The 16722-nt window shown below is 43.2% G+C and overlaps 2 protein-coding genes across 2 annotated transcripts; one reads left to right on the forward strand and one right to left on the reverse strand.

The window, feature by feature from the left end:
- Positions 1-7115: 7115 nt before the first annotated feature.
- twnk (twinkle mtDNA helicase) lies at positions 7116-13878 on the reverse strand. The gene is made up of 7 exons (XM_061095193.1): positions 13861-13878; positions 12435-13071; positions 10281-10983; positions 9087-9327; positions 8886-8993; positions 8638-8779; positions 7116-7758 (listed from the first exon to the last, which is right to left on the reverse strand). Exons 2-7 carry the CDS (start codon positions 13044-13046, stop codon positions 7438-7440), a joined length of 2127 nt encoding a protein of 708 aa, XP_060951176.1. The 5' UTR covers positions 13047-13071; positions 13861-13878; the 3' UTR covers positions 7116-7437.
- A 272-nt stretch (positions 13879-14150) lies between these two features.
- On the forward strand, positions 14151-16526 carry mrpl43 (mitochondrial ribosomal protein L43). The gene is made up of 3 exons (XM_061095477.1): positions 14151-14447; positions 14542-14648; positions 15985-16526. The coding sequence occupies exons 1-3, from the start codon at positions 14317-14319 to the stop codon at positions 16209-16211; spliced, it is 465 nt and encodes a 154-aa protein (XP_060951460.1). The 5' UTR covers positions 14151-14316; the 3' UTR covers positions 16212-16526.
- Positions 16527-16722: the final 196 nt, after the last annotated feature.

Below are 16722 nucleotides of genomic sequence, written 5' to 3' on the forward strand. Positions count from 1 at the left end.
TGAAGCTGGAAAAAAGATTACTTATCTCTGTTAAGAAATACACAAGAGCGTGGCTCCAGCTTTCATAATTTTTTTTTCATACACATCACACAGGGAGTCGGATAGTCTATCTTCAAAATAAAATATGCTGTCTGATCCTATTCCCGAAAAACAATCAGACACATCAGATCCTAAATGTTCTTAGTGTGGTAGAGACGAAGAGCGGCAGCCTCTTATTTACCAGACAAATATTTCATCAATTGAGAAAATAAGCATATTTCCCAGTATGCCAAATTATTCCTTTATAACATTACAATGGTACATCTAGTTTTGTTTGCAACTGTGCCATTACGACTCCGCCCATATAAAACACTCACTCACAGACTTCCTCTTATCCAGTGTTGATACTCAGTCTGAATCAGGGGATAGTGGGTACCTAACATCCAAAAATAGTAATTTATCTGAAGCTGTTGGGAAACGTTAGCAAAGTAGACGGAGACTGAGTCTCTCAGTGCCACATGCTTCTCATGTTGATTTATTTATGGCAGTTTTGTTTTCTCAGTCCTGATGCAGCTTGACTGTTTGGGAATAAAGAAACTTGACGTGTCACCGATCTGCTGATGGTCTATTTGTTGCAGATTGATGCCCAGACTCATGCAAGGACAGTGCTGCTTCACAGATATCAGAGGGACAGGTTGCTGCTTGCGACTGCGTCTTTCCACCCCCCTGAGGAGCACCAAAGATTAACCAGAGATATATCAGCTCCAGAGGTGTGTGAAGAAACTCGCTGTAATGTGGGACGACAAAAACAAAGCTCTGATTGCTAGGATGATGTATCACATAACAAATCTGAGCTTCCTTTGCTTGATAAATACCCAAACAAAAACATTTATTTTTAGGAGAACAAGTCTCTTTGACAAGACATCCATCTTTATATATATACACTACAAGAGACCGAAAGTTGTGAGCAGGCAATTTATTGAAAACAACAATTTAACTGAAGTAGGCTGTTCAGCAGCTGATCAAAAGTTTAAGACCACAGCCTTTAAAAGCCAAAATCTGTGCAAAAATTTGGATTCCATGACATTTCAAGTCTCCTGCTTCACCTTCACGGCTTTGCCTCTTCCAGTCCCCTTTGTAGCAGGCATGGCGTTACCCTCCTTTTCTTTTGCCTCAACGCGCTGAGAATAAGGAAGAACAAGAGCAGACGAAGATTAAGGAGGGGAAAGTGTGACGCTGACAACACTGAACGTAATCAGACCTAGCTTAGATCAACACTCAATATGGATATAATGATATGTCAATCAGCCACATTATGAGAGAAGAAACCAAGAGAAAAATTACCACTAGTTCAATACCACTAGTTCCTCAGAGAAAGCAGCAAGGTCTTCCTTCCACAAGTCTGCTGGTGACTTCTTCTTCAGGGTGTTCAGCTCTGTTATCTGTAGAACAGCAGTTGAGTGAAAAACTGGCAAAATTTAGATGATAGATTACAATGGAAAAGTTTAGATTTTGACCATCAGTGAGCTTGTGGCAGAGCTGAACATCAGACCTTAGCATCCCTCTGTTTGCACAGCTCCTCTTTCTTCTCTTTGCTCAGGAACCACATGGGCATGCTGAGTAGGTAGTTGTAATCCGGCGCACTGGGGTCTTCCTTCTCTTCTCCTTCCTCCTCCTCTCCCTCCTCCAGCTGCTCATCATTCTAAAAGCATGACAACAAATAAACAATTGGTTTTGCACAAGTGGGGGCTGAGTATTCAACATTCCTCACTGAAAACCAGTTGGATCAAAGTGACTCACCTTCTCTTGAGCCTGTTTCCAAGCTTTGACTGGGTCTGAGTCGTAGCCCATCTCCTTCAGCATGCGGATCAGCTCCTTCTTTGGCTTGTTCTTTACAAGAAGGTAAACAGTGTTGACACACAAACAATAGGTCTCAACAATTTTGGCAAAAATGATCCTCTAAAAGGAGGCTTCCTAACAACATGTCTTTGAGTTAAATTGCCACATGGTGTACTTTAAACAAAAACTTGCAACATGCCACTAACCAATGACCAGGGTGCCCTCGACTTTCTCCAGGATGAAGCGGGCCTGATTGGTGAGTCTGGCGCTCTCTGCCCCCAGCATGCCGACCAACAAGTCCTTTCTCAGCGAATAGTGTGACCATGTGTGTCTGGGAGGAGCATACTCTTCTTTCCTCAATGCACACATGGAGAAATGCAGTTTTCTCGACTGGTGCATTTTGAATGATCTGTACTTGATTTTAAAAAACAGCGACAACAGTAATTAGGTGCATGCTTTCAGCTAACGAACGACTTCGGCTAGCTAACTTTATCCGTTAGCATGGAGTTCATCATGGGGTTCAAGACCTATGAGACGAATTGTGATTTGTGAATATGGGTATTGACAATACACCACTATTCACATACATACACACACTTGTGGTCAGATACACATAATGTCCTTTGAGCGTAAACGCACACACATTCACACATAACAGTACGTCATACTGCTCCTCAACTTCAGGTACACACACACACAAGGCAGAGGCCCAGCATCTGAGGGAGGTAAGGCAGATAACGAACAGACCTCCCTCCCTCACACACACACAGCGGACAGATTAGACTATAGGTTTTTAATGCCTTTCTCACAGTTTTCCATGAATAACTTCATTATATTAAATACTGAGATGTTCCCTCCTGTGAAATTATCACAGTCTTAGAATGCTTTGAGTCCGGGACACTATGACCTCACTTCACTTCACACACACATAAAATAAGCACACACACCGAGGCAATATGCTTATGAACTCTAGTAACCGCGACATGGCTTGCATGGTCATCACGCAACGCCAGGAGGAGGACCCAACAACGCCAGGAGGACGACCCGAGGAGATCCGACCAATCCCAATCCAAGAAGAACCTCTGTCATGCCCAGTATCAATATATAAGCTTTCTGCGTACTCTGCCTCAGCGCCATTTTTCCTGAGCAGGACTGATGGCCCATACATGGACCCATGCATGCTCATTTGCTAGACACCGCAGTTTCCTGACCTGTGACCTCTGAATAAACTTGCTTAATTTTAACTTGAGAACGACGCCTCCTGCCTTTGATTTCCACCCGCTACATGGGCTACACAAATAAAACTTGATTGATTGATTGATTCATCGTTCGGCGAGCACTAGAGCTAGCACTCGAACTAGCTGTTAGCTGTTGTTAGCTAGCTTCACCGTGCGGGAGCAGCAAATACAAACATGCTTGTGCAGTAACCTTCAGTGGGTCGGCCAAACCTCTCGCGCCAAGTGCAAGGACCAATCCGGCTGAAGGTACGTCTGATGATTCTGCCCAATGAGGAACGTAGACCCGTCTTCCTTCAGCCGTAAAAACAACCAATCAGCGACGGCAGACAAGGTATGAGCCCGCCCTTGTTGTGACTCGCGGCCAATCAGCTACAATGGAAATATATCCACAAAGGAAAGGACATTAAAACTGTCCAGTCAGGCCTGATTTGTCAATAACTGACCAATGCGGATATGAGCTTTTGGTATTAATCAATTTCTTGATTGTTATTTATCACGGTCAAAAAAGCTGTTTGTGTGTGTTAGAAGGGAGGATATTGATTTGAATGCCTAAAATGTACTATAACTTCAAACACACTTTTTAATTTGCTGCACTCTATGCACAATACATCACTGAATAAACAGCTTATTAATAATATCCAGAAAATTCCTCCCTAGAAATGTGGAATTTGTGCAGTGTACCTCCTGCCGGGTCCAGAGACTGTGTCAGTTTGAGAGAGAGAGAGACACAGACTGGCTGGTGTCCCGCTTGAAAAATGGGAAATCAATACTTTAACTTTTGCAACTGTCGAAGACATCAAAGACTCCTTTGATCTATGACCACTGCCACTGCCACTCGTTCCTTTGATGAAGGCTCCCATTGACTGCCTTAAAAAATGTCCCGCTGTTTTTTCTCAATTTAAAAAATGAGATAAAAGTCAGACCACACCATTCCCGACCGAGATGCATGTGCTGATGTATTTTTGGTGGCGGAAGAACGATGAATAATAACAACGATAAGAAGTATGGGGAATAATAATATAGGTGCATGCATTGCATTACTGCACACAAAATAATAACAATAATTATAGTAAAACGTATTAGTATAACATTTATAAAGAATGCTGTCACATGCAGCATGTTTCAACCAAGAGAGCCCTGATACTTTTTAAGGATATCATTTGTGGTTTAGGACAAATATCAACAATCTAATGTCTGGTCTCAGGTACGTCCCTTTTAATTTCATTAAATCGCGAAACTGCACAGGTCTAATTCAGTTAGTCATTGATGGCACATCACATAAGTTGCTGAGTCGCAGTTTTTAAAGCTCTCCTATATTCTTTGAAGCCTCGTATGCCAGCTGTATAATCCTTCAGGATTTTCAGAGATCATAGAAGCTGTGATATCCACGGCTGCATAATCCATCCAGGATTCATGGAGCTAAGAGAAACTGCAATATTGTTTATAACTCATCTTGAAGCTACTCTTGCAAAAATGGTAAATCATTTAGCACTTCTTAGAAGTCAGGTCGTTCATCTTGAGGACACCCAAAGTATGTAAGTACAGCAAGTGGCAGCTGCTGCTGTCACATGAGAAAAATCTGGAGATGGACATGTTTGCAAATATGCGATGAGTTTGCATTATATTGATTGACCTTGAAAATGCATTTTTATCATGGGTTATAAACTTGTTTGTTGGTTTTTAAATAGACCATGGCACTGTAATCATGGGAGATAGTTTGGATGGTATGTATAATGCATACAAATTATCCATAGATATTTGTAATTATATTTTAATATTTCAAGTTGCCTTGAACAGATGAGCACTGTCTCTATCAGAAAATTAATAATGATCAGAACACAAAATAGCCTCATAATGCATATACCTCTTGATTAACAAGAAACTATTCACTCAGACAGTTCAAGATGCATATTCATAGAAATGAAATCAGAAATATATTATTATTTTCCACAGGTGCAAATTTATTGCTTCGAAGTTACGATTCATGGCCAAAAAGATATACGAATACAAGAAGTAAAAAAAAAGTGGGGAATACAATATTCATTTTGAAACAGAAGCAAACTATTGTGTCATCCAGATTAAAATATTAACAAGCACACCTCTGCTGAGATCCCAGTTCTGTTGCTGGGAACTAACAAAGCAACATAGGTAAGAGATCGTTTTAATGGTTGTTGTGTTGTTGTGTCTTTTCTTCCTCTTCACATTCCTCAGCTGAAGAGACGAAAGAGGAGAACAGGCAAGAGATGAAAAAGGGAAAGAATCACAATTTCATCAGTATTTCTTCATGTCCCTTCGGTCGATCAGAGGCACCAAACGTGCAAAATTGCCATGCGAGAACGAGTTCTGTAATGTTTTTTGGAAGTGCGTGTGTTTCAATTTCTGTTTGGCTTCATTTATCAATACCCACCCCTTCTCTCTCTCTCTCTCGCTCTCTCCCTCATTTCCTCCAGGTCACACATGCATACACACTGTACATGAGAGTCGCCTAAAAGCTATTTAATGGTTAATGGGTTTATCTCCCCAGACGTGTGTGGTTGTTCTTTATGGCTGTCAGCTGATGTGTTCTCTAACCATTCTATCCTTCTTATCTGTCTTCCTGTGCTTTGTTTCCCACTCCTCTGACCTTGGCATGATAATAATAGGGCTGAAGAGCTTGAGCTGGATGCAGTGCGCAGTACACACACAATTTAGGCTATACCTAATTTTAGTTTTGATGTGCTTATTGTTTGACAGTATATTGTGCTGTACACATTTTCTGTTACTGTAACCACGATGTATGGCAATTACTGTACCAATTTCCATGGCAGTATGAGTGCAATAAAGTATTTTATGTGAAACCTTGAATTCATCTTTTGTCTGTTTACACATAGTATTCTGGAAAGAAAACATCTACTGAAACCATTCAGTGTCAAAGGACTGAGCCAAGATTGAAATGTGCACATGAGGGATATTTCTATGGTCCACTGCCATACTGACAAAACACCTAAACATTTTGACCTGTAGTGTTTAAACAATGCCAAAGGGACTTTTCATTTTGGTGGCACTGACTATTTGTATGAGAAAAGGATTTAGTTTTGACTGATAAGTTGTCAGTTTTGGGAGAGATATGACCTTTGACCTTTTGCAGGTGTGCCATGGAGTTTTGCTGAACCATCTAGGTTATTTTGGCAAATGAATTTAAACCTTTGAGAATGTCCTTTTTTCCCCGAGAAATGAGCCACAGCAATCGAGAAGGAACTTTTCATTTTGGGGGCACTGACTATATGAGAAAATGATTTGGTTCGCCTCCGCCAGCGTGTAAACTAAGGAATGCTCTGTGAGGCTCTGGGATGGGAACAGGCCCGGCGCTATTTACCAACATTTCTGACTGATTACAAACTGACTTCTTGTAGCCACTGAACGGACTCTGTACAAATACCGGGCTTCAGTTTCCCACGTTGAAGGATGAGACAAGTTCCTGGCTTTGAAAAGAGAAACAGACTCAGTGTTTCCCTGAGAGAACTCAACGTGTCCTCAGCATGTCGTGTCCCACTTTCTATTTTAACGTCAGTCTCGGTCCAATAACATTCTCACTGTGTCTTTAAGACGTTAAATTCAGGTTCATTGACCCGGACAAAAAGAAGTGAGCCAGAATATTTACATGAAAATGCATTGAGACCTCAGTGATTTCATTCTGAGCCCTTTCATGACTTCAACCACGTCCACGTCGGCCTGTAAGTTGAACTTGACAGTTTCCTGTTGCATCGGTCAAGGAGGCCATGCAAATCAAACACACGCTTAAAAATGAACGATTTGTTTCGTCATGATCCATGATTAATTCTCTGAAAAATCAATGAAAATGTCGGAAAAATAATATTACGGGATTTTTAGGTCCTGCTGTACGTCTCCAAAAGATTTCATGCAAATCATATCTGAAGTTTTTGCTTAATCCTGCTCACGGACAAACAAACGCAGACGAGAACACAACCTCTTCAGCAAAGAAAGTAGAAATAAGAAGTATAGAGTGTTTATAAAAGTGGGCGTGCCCTGTTTAATTTCATTTTTTTTAATAAAGCAGCAGGTTCAATAAATCATAATTGGTTCTCTGTAAATGCTGATATCATCGTGATATACGACAGTGTTCAACCATGAAATCAGTAGCTTTGGGTCACAGTATAATTTGAAACAGAAGAACTTTAACACTTTTAGAAAAGGCTTCAACTCGTCTTATTATCCAGAACTAAAAACTTTCCAGACTGAACATGTTCAACACTTTGTGACGGACATAAAACTGTCTGACATCTTCTATGTAAAATACATGATGGCAACTTTTCGGCTTTCATGAAATATGAATGCTTAGGGTTTTATATATATATATATATATGGATGAGTTCTGGTTTGTTTATTTTCCAGTTGCAGGTTTCGGAGTCTTTGTTGTTTTGTTTGCTTTCTCTGCCTTCTCCTTTTTCCCCTGGCTCTTCTTCATCGCCGCCTCGCCCTCCTCCTCCTCTTCCTCGTTCTCCGGCTTGGAGGCGACCTTCCTCAGTTTGTGTTTGCTTTTAACCGGAGCCGAGAAGGTGAGCGAGGACTTGAGGAAGTCCAGAGGGAAGATGCCCACATCCCCGTCGAAGCGGTTCTTGGTGACCTGCAGGGACCGGCGGCCCGGACACGTCACCAGCTTCTTCTCCTGCAGGATGAGGACGTTGTCGGCTTCCTGGCTGGCCTGGAGGAGGAGTGGGGGGGGAGGTTAAAGGTCAACATGTCTTTGTTTTAACTGACTTTCAACACAAAATCCTCCTCCTGTCTTGTGATCACACTCCATTGCTCTGGGATAGGATTCTAACTAGGGACGGGAATCTGCAGGGACCTCCCGATACGATACTATCACGATACTTAGCTGGCGATACGATATGTATTGCGATTCTGTAAGTATTGCGATTCGATTTTACGATTTCCTGGGATTTCTTTTGGTTATTTTTTTTTTTTAAATACTGTACCATGGAAAAATGTTGAATCATACCTTCAAATACAACACAGTCAAATTCACTTTTACAAGTTTTATTTCAAATATTAACATTAACTTAATGACTGCCGGGCAGCCAATAGAGAAAATAAATAAAAATGTGCCCTATTATTGTATAGCCCCTGTCAACTGCACACAAACTGACAGATTAATAAATGTAAGCCACTTAGGCTACTTTTAAACAATAAATAAAAGGTAAATTAAATAGAATGAATAAAAGTTTACTTAAAATATAAACTTTGAAATAAACAAAAAGTAGGCTATTGTTGTTTGCATGTAGGCGATGCAAAGCTAGTGCTTGGGTATGTTTAGATTCTTGTGCAAAAACAAGAGCTGGTCAACATGCTCTGGGGTGATGTTGCTCCCCCATATACCCCCCCCGGTATAAACCAATAAATATGTTTTAAAAAAAAAAAATTAAAAATCGATTTGGGAGGCAGCATGGCGATTTAAAATCGTCATTCACAAGAATCGCGATTTGTAACTGAATCGATTTTTCCCCCGATCCCTAATTCTAACCCTGGTTAATCCTTCAGCTACATCCCTCAGTAGAAAAGATTAAAGGTTCCTCCGTCTCACCTTAGCAGAACCAAAGATCGAAGCCGTCTGCAGCTCCCGATCGTCCTCCTCCTTCCTCGGGTGGATGATCAGAGTCACGTGGCAGCTGCTGTTGGTGGCGAACTTCCTAAACGCCCCGATGATGTGGTCCTGAACTGCGAACCTGCATCACACAAGCCAACATTTAGAAGAACTGGGCCTGAAGAAGCATGTGGACGATTCACTTTTAGTAAAATCTTCATATTTGTCCTCAGTTAAGTCTCACTCACTTGTCTACGGAGAGGTTCTCCTGTCCCATCATGAACTGCAGGTTGTCGATGATGACGTGGTTGATGTCATAGAGGTAAACAGCATGTTGCATCGTGTCCAGCACCGCCCTGTGGACAAGGGGACAAGATCAGAGACGGGTCAGATCAGAGACTCGGGTTGGACGAGCTCTCTGGATTCCCTGCGGCCCTGCCGAGTCTCACTTGATGTTCTGCTGCCCGTGAAACGTCATGAAGTAGAGCGGCAGGTCTTCGAACTTGTCCGCCCAGAAGTCGTACTGCTCCAGGTTCTCCTCCAGCCTCTGCAGGGCGAACTGTGTGAGCATGATCTTAGCCAGACGCACGTTGTTGATCTCGAAGCTTCCCCATAACGTGTTGACGCCCTGCATGCAGAGGTCCAGAGCCAGCTCACTGATGAAGGTGGTCTTCCCACTGCCAGTAGGACCTGGTGAAGAAAGACACATATCAAGAGAAGTGTTTACAGCGTGAACTCAAACTTTCCCGTCCCAAATGAATTCTTCTGCAGGACAGATTACAGATAACCAGGGTTCCCACGTTTGCCTTGAAAAAAAATTCCATCAAGGGGCCCTTATTAAGTGATGATCTATAGGCCCCTGAAGCTTTCCGCCCCCATCCGCGCCCCCCTCCCCTAAATGTGGTGAATAACACGGTTTTAGGAAAAGTCAATGAGTGAAATACATATGGGGATCAAACATAGTTCTAGTATTTTAAAAGCAAGGTAAAAATGACCTCAACAATTCTAGTGTAAGCTGCTAGCTAGCAAGTTGCAGCTAGATAGTTAGCAAGATTGCACTGCTTACTAACTAAGGTTGATAAACCCAGGTTTACAACACAATTAAAACACAGCTAATTAAATTTGAGGATAAACTTGCAGAAGAAGTTTCCCTGTAGATGTCAAGGCTCCCGTGTTGGCTGGGAAATGCATGTATTTGACCCTTCTATTGAGATCGCGAGTAACGTTTCTAGGTTATTATTCCCGAAGTCCACCAATCCGAAACTATACTTTTAAAGTCCATATCACCAGGTTGCCTGCATCAAATTCCAACATCCAATATACCAGATAGGACGCCAAGAGCATGCTCTACAACATGGGATCATCCATTTCTATCTACAGTAAAAGCTGTTCACATGTAAAGGGTTTTTATAAACTCATCTTAATTCTGTGCTCAATAGTTTCATTTTATTACTATTTTACACATCATCCAATAAAATTTTCCAGGACAACTGTTTCAATTTCCATGTAAGTGTTCACTTTTGCTCAGTTTCCATGACTTTTCCAAACCTGGAAAATTAAAAAATAAATTCCATGTTTTCCATGGTTTCCGGGTACCGTGGGAACCCTGATAACCGTTGGCCTCCTGTCTGTGTTTCTCATACCTGTGAAAACCGTCAGCTCCCCCTTGCGATGACCCTTCAGGATCCGGTTGAGCTCCAGGAACCTGGTCCACTTCACCCCGGCCACCTGCTCCGTGTTCAGCAGCTCCCCGTACACGTCCTCTCGGAGCTGCTTGAAGGACACTATGGACTTGTGAGCTGCTGGAATGGAGGCTTTCACGATGTGGTTTAAGTTCTTCCCCTGAGCCAGCGCCTCCACAGGACATGGCCGGTACTCCCCCGGGCGCACCAGGGAGCAGCGCCTCAGACCCAGCTTCCGGGAGAAGATCTTGGACGCCTCCCAGGAGCGGATGTCGCCTCCCAGCCACAGCGTCACCCGCTTGAACTGCTCCAGGTACGGCAGCAGGATGGGAGGGAGGCAGCTGACTCCGCGTGGGAGAGCGACGCTGGGGAGACCCGTGGCCTGACTCACAGCCAGCGTGTCCAGCTCGTGGCCCGTCAGCACCACCTCCGAGTCCATGCGGCCCACCAGGGGGAGGCCGAACAGGTTGTAGTAAGAGCTGCACTTTGGGACGGTGGCTTCGTTGTACGTGACCCGGTCGGTGTCGCTGCTTTGGGCCGAGAGGAGCTTCACTCCCTTCAGAGAGAGGTCGGGTCCGCCGAACCACGGGAACACCAGACTCTTGGTGGGTTTGAACAGCCGCACACCAAACTTCTTCAGGGTTGCGTTGGAAACCTTTGTGATCTGAAACCAAACATTTACAATAATCACAAAATGTCCTGACATGTTATGTAAGTATTTTCTTTTTTCCTTTGCTGATACATTTTGTGCATTTAGCCGTTCACAGCTCAACTTATCACCAGGACCATCGACCTGTGTAACAAACCTGTTGTCATCTGAATTTAAAATGAATGATGGAGGATTCATTTTTACGAGTCAACTGTATTCGATAATGTTTAAAAAGAGGAAATATTTCCCTACTTGTGTTAAATTCTAATTAAAATGTTTCATCTAAAAATTTGAAAAACTCTTTATATGTTGTTAACTTTTGTTCTTTTACACATCAACAGTTACAAAAGCAAAGTCATAACTAGGATTGTGTTAAAAATCTACAAACATAAAACATTGACAGAATTGAAGATACATTAACTTACATACATTAAGATAAGAGCTAGTTTGCCTTTTCAACCTTTACCTTCCTTACTTATTTCTCTCCATTGATATTGTAAAATCTGTTGATTCTTCTGAAGTTCGTCCCACAGGTTCTGTTTTCATCTGTGTTTGTTTGTAAACATGATTTCACAAAAACCACAGGACGTATCACCACGATCCCAAATGGAGAGGTGGTGTTTAGTGGTGGGGAAAAATCGATTCTGTTCAGTATCGCGATATTTTGCGCCCGCGATTATATCGATACTGTAGCACAAAGTATTGCAATATTTAAAAAAAAAAAAACCTGGCTCCTGGCTGTCAAAGCATGACGAGGAGAGTTTCAGAGTTTAAAAGATACCTAGTGTGTATGTGGAAAGGATGTTCTCCACTGCAGGAGATATAGTAACGTTCCAGAGGAACTTTAACATCTGAGCATGTTGACCAACTCCTTTTTCTGAACAAAAATGCCAAAAATCCCAAATGAATGTAACATTTTGGGTCATGACCTTGCAGGTCTCAATTTGATTGAAGCTCTAGGTTCCTCTTATTTATATGATTGAGCTCAGTGTTCATGTGAGAGGTCTCCTGTTCAGAAAATAATTACAAAGGTCCTGTGTCCTGAATGTTCAAGGACAAAGTTTTTGCACTTCAGTTAATGTGTAGAAGACAATGTTGTTCACAGAATTAAATGTGACATTTGAAGTGAGGTGAGCAGTCTTATTTTCCTAATTTTTTATAATGCCTTTGAATAATATGGGGGACATGAATCGCAATATATCGCAGAATCGAATCGCAATACTTGCAGTATCGCAATATATCGCAGAATCGCAATACTATTGAATCGTCACATTTTTGCCAATTCCCACCCCTAATGATGATGTAAAATCTGTTGATTCTTCTGTGGAAGTTCGTCCCACAGGTTCTGTTTTCATCTGTGTTTGTTTGTAAACATGATTACACAAAAACCTCAGGATGGATTACCACGATCCCAAATGGATAGGTGGTGTTACGGGTCATTAACCTGCAGGTCTTTCACTCAGTACCTGGAACATGGTTTTGATCAGCAGAGCTTCGTCCTCCGGCACGTCGGTGAGCGGCACGGAGCTGGACCAGATCCTCTGCACCTCCCTCAGCTCCCGGTCCCGCTCCTCCTGCTCCTCCACGCTGTCCGGGTACCCCAGCAGCACATGGGGGCTGAGGACGTCCTGCTCCTCCTTCTGCATCACCTCCAGACAGTCCTGGAGATCCTCCCAGCTGCCCTCCACCAGCGTGTCCATGCACAGGAACTGACCCGTGGTTTTGTCCACGAACAGGGAGAAGGCGTCCCTCCTCGCCGCCGGCTCCACGAAGATGCTCGGGAGGTGGAGGCAGCTGTAGCCGTCGTGGAAGGGGAGGTCCTTGGAGCGGAAGTACTGTTTGATCTCAGTGACGGTGATGGGGGTCGCTGGGAGCTCCACGGGAGACTTGGCATCCTTCTTGTAGGTCCTGGTGCCACCGTGGGCCAGGAGGAGCCTGTGGGGGGGCAGCCTCAGACACAGGGAGGAGACAGGTCTGTGGTGCAGGAGCTTCGGGTGCAGGAGCTTCGGGTGCAGGAGCCTCGGGTCCACGGCCTGCAGGAGGCAGGAGGTGCCCTTCAGCAGCAGCCTCCTCCACATCACTCACCCGGATGGGACAGAGAACCTGCAGGATAACATGGAAGCTTTGAGTTCACCTGGATGGGACCCTGAGGCGTGCAGGTCAGATCGTGGTCGATCCCTCTCACCCGGGTCAAAAACTCTTTGAGGTTCTTCCCTCGGGCAGGAGGCTGCGGACCAAAACCTCCCGCCACAAGACCATCTTCGGTCCCGACTGCAGTGGGTCTTATCAACAAGGCCCGGGACCCCCACCTGACTCTGACTTTTATTCCACCCCCACACCTCTAGGATGTGTTTAATTAACACATTATATCATATCATATTTTATTATACTGCATTACATTGCATATTGCAATCTGACACTGTTCACTGTTTTGCATTTAGCATTTCATTTTTTACTTCACTTTTTATATCTTTTAGCTTTTATATATTTTTATTCAGAAATGTTTATGTCAAAATAAATGTTACTTTGTATAAATATTGGTAAAAAGTGAGTAAATAAGAAGTAAACAGTGAGTAAATATATACTGGTTTCCCATTTTTTTTATTGCTCTCCTATGTATGTTGTATTTATTCCGTTTTTATGTTTCTATGTTCATTGTTTGCACCATTAACCAGAGCAAATTCCTTGTATGTGTGAACGTACTTGGCAATAAAATACTTCTGATTCTGATTCTGATGATCCCAGGAAGGACCGAGCGCAGGAAACCGTTAGTTTTAAATCACACGCACACGCACAATGCATGAGAGTGAGCGTGTGCGCGTACATGTGAGCTTCAGCTACAGACACAACGAGATAAATCAAGAGAAAAAACAATAATAACACTGAACCTACGAGCTCGTATCATCTGCCTCCAGTCTCCTCCATGCTCCTCTAACCCGGGCTTTTCGGTGCGTTACCAAAACAAGTCCGTGTGAAACACAGGACGGAAGCTGAAGAGGATCACCCGCAGAGTGAATTCAGGTTGAAAAATCTTCACGCTTTATTAAATATGAATACAACTGATTATCTTCCTTGAATTTTAATCGTATTCATTTCTCACATAGTTGTATTATTTAGTTTTTTAAAAGGGGGATGTCGGGTACATGTTTCCCGCCGGACCTCTTTAGGGGACGGACACCCTCTGCACACACTGTCCGTGAACTCGTCCTCTGAGACGGAAGCTGCGGTTCTCCTTCTCCTCCTTCACCTCCTTCTTCACCTCCTTCTCTCCTCCTTCTCCTCCTCCGGGGGACCCGCTTCTATCAGTGAGTCCCTCTTGAGGACCGACAGCTAGCCGCCTGTGTCCTCATGTCTTCCCGGGGGACACCCAGCCGCTTCCTGGCCTCGGTCCTGCGGAACGGACTCGGCCGCTACGTGCCGCAGCTCAAGCGGATCTCCATCGTCTTCTCCAGGAAGGCTCAGAGCTCGCTGGGAGTCAGGTGAGCAGACAGAGGAAGAAAGGTCACAGGTTCGATCCCCGTGCACCACCTCCTCCTCATCATCATCACCTCCTTCTTCTCCTCCTTCTCTCAGGGACTTCATCGAGGAGGGGGTGGTGGACTACGCCAAGAACAACCCGGGGACCGTGGTGTACGTGTCCCCTCAGACCATCCGGATCCCCAAGGTGGTCGCAGAGTATCGTAAGTGGATTTCAAACACTGTGTGTGTGTGTGTGTGTGTGTGTGTGTGTGTGTGTGTGTGTGTGTGTGTGTGTTTGTGTGTTTGTGTGTTTGTGTGTGTGTGTGTGTGTGTGTGTGGGGGTAGAAGGAAGTTTTAACATTTGGTTTCCCATGTTGGTTTTATTTAAAAACCTCAAACAAATCTAGAAAAATGCGTGTAAAAAACAACAAAAACGGTTGATTTTCAGTGCTTAAGAATTGAAAACAAAATTAAAATGCAGTTTGTAGTTGTACTGCATCTCAGAACCATATGTACATCAATATATAACGTTCATGATTTAAATGTACAGACATGTAGCTGACATGTTGAGAGAACGTTAAAGTAACGGTGATCAATAACAATCAACATAAACTGGGGCTACAACTGAAGAGGGGAGATGACAAAGTAATGCAGAATATGTCACAAATGATAATCATACAATATCACACAAACAATTGAGGCCTACTTAAGTTTAACCTCATGATCACCAGCACCTTTATATTATTTTAGACATAATTTTCTTAACAAACAAGCTGTTTCAAGATTCAAGATTTGTATTATCAAATGCACAATAACATGAAGCAGTCGCTGGCAATGAAAGGCTTGAGTCACAGGCTCTCTTCTAGCAATGCTCAATAATTACAACCAAAAAAATAAAATAGAAATAGTTTAAAATAGATATCAAAAATTTAAAATAGAAAATAAAATGTATATATATCTAAAAATATATATATACAGCTCAAGACATGTGTCATCCTTCATGTGTGTAGAACTGTAAGAGACCTCAGGACAGATATGACATTTACAAATTAATCAGCATCATATTAATTTGCTAATTACAAAGGAATGTTAGTTAATTTCACTGTATATTAAGTGCTTATACATTTTTTATTCAGTACATTCAATTCCAAGGCTATTTAAAAGTTGTTTTTTAACTATTTATAAGCAAATAGTCTTATTTAAAATATACTGTGGTCACGTTAAATCATCCAAAAACAAAGACATAGTTTCCAGTTGAAACAGTCAGAGTTCAAATCAGTCAGTTCACACACAATCTGTGGCTTTCTGAATAAAGACATAAGAAAAGCGAAATGTGCTTGTTACTCCTGTGAGATACTGTAGGGGGCAGTATAACACTGGCTGTTCTCAGACCTCCATCGAGGACACAGCACCGGAGGTTTCACCAGACCTTGTAAACTCGTCTCCCTCAGAAACATGAACTTCCTGTTGACACTGCAACATTTCACCAGAAGCCGTTTGTGTCAGCGACTAAAAGTATGATTCATGGTTTCCTCTTTTCTTTTCCTCTTCCTGTAGTCAACGGCAACGTGAGGGAAGAATTCGTCACCAGCAAAACATCCCCGCAGATTTCAGAGCTTCTGACCAAACTGGCCAATCAGTCCGGCCTGGAGATCATGCGTCTCCGCAAACCTTTCCACACGGACAACCCCAGCATCCAGGGCCAGTGGCACCCGTTCACCAACCGGCCCCCGGCCATCGGGCCCCTCCGGCCCCTCCGGCCCCAGGAGCAGGACTCTGTCTGAGGACTCCACTCTGTCCATCTGTTCCTCCTCAGAGCTGCGATTCGTCTGCACGGGTCACCTAGTTCTCGTGTTTGCGGCAGTTTCCAGTGATTTACTTTTGGATGTTCCTGCAGAAGACGTCACCACAGGCTCGGTGTGTTTTTGCCGCCGGCAGCAGAGCCACTCGAACCCGGCAGGAGGACACACGCCGCTCTGAACGCCACGTTTGAATAGACTCCACATGAATCCATCGGACACATATTCAACAGTTTTATTTTGAAGAGCACGGGGGAGCAGATTCAACCTTGTTTGAAATAAAAAATTGTGTAAATCTTGGTTCTAGTGTTTTAAATTTATATTTCCTGTCGATTTGTGTTTGAACAGCTTGTCGGAATAACATCAACATCTTTCCAGTTCTTAGCTGATGAGGCCTGAAGGATTTCTCTCGCTGCACAACCTTTTAAACGATCCAGAGGTTGAAGGACCAGGACAGATGTTTGTGTGGTAACTTGATGGACGAGTCTTGACCTCG

The sequence above is a fragment of the Limanda limanda genome, chromosome 21 (assembly GCF_963576545.1).
Source record: "Limanda limanda chromosome 21, fLimLim1.1, whole genome shotgun sequence".
In the NCBI taxonomy this organism is placed as follows: Eukaryota; Metazoa; Chordata; class Actinopteri; order Pleuronectiformes; family Pleuronectidae; genus Limanda; species Limanda limanda.

What these genes read in the sequence shown, in the direction of transcription:
- twnk (XM_061095193.1), bottom strand. Translation starts at nt 13,046, where the DNA reads ATGTGGAGGAGGCTGCTGCTGAAGGGCACCTCCTGCCTCCTGCAGGCC. An exon ending in GAGAACCTCTCCGTAGACAA is followed by an intron (nt 8,780 to 8,885) that starts GTGAGTGAGACT and finishes TGTGTGATGCAG; the next exon opens with GTTCGCAGTTCAGGACCACA. An exon ending in CGATCTTTGGTTCTGCTAAG is followed by an intron (nt 7,759 to 8,637) that starts GTGAGACGGAGG and finishes CTCCTCCTCCAG; the next exon opens with GCCAGCCAGGAAGCCGACAA.
- mrpl43 (XM_061095477.1), top strand. Translation starts at nt 14,317, where the DNA reads ATGTCTTCCCGGGGGACACCCAGCCGCTTCCTGGCCTCGGTCCTGCGG. An exon ending in CAGAGCTCGCTGGGAGTCAG is followed by an intron (nt 14,448 to 14,541) that starts GTGAGCAGACAG and finishes TCCTTCTCTCAG; the next exon opens with GGACTTCATCGAGGAGGGGG. An exon ending in CAAGGTGGTCGCAGAGTATC is followed by an intron (nt 14,649 to 15,984) that starts GTAAGTGGATTT and finishes CTCTTCCTGTAG; the next exon opens with TCAACGGCAACGTGAGGGAA.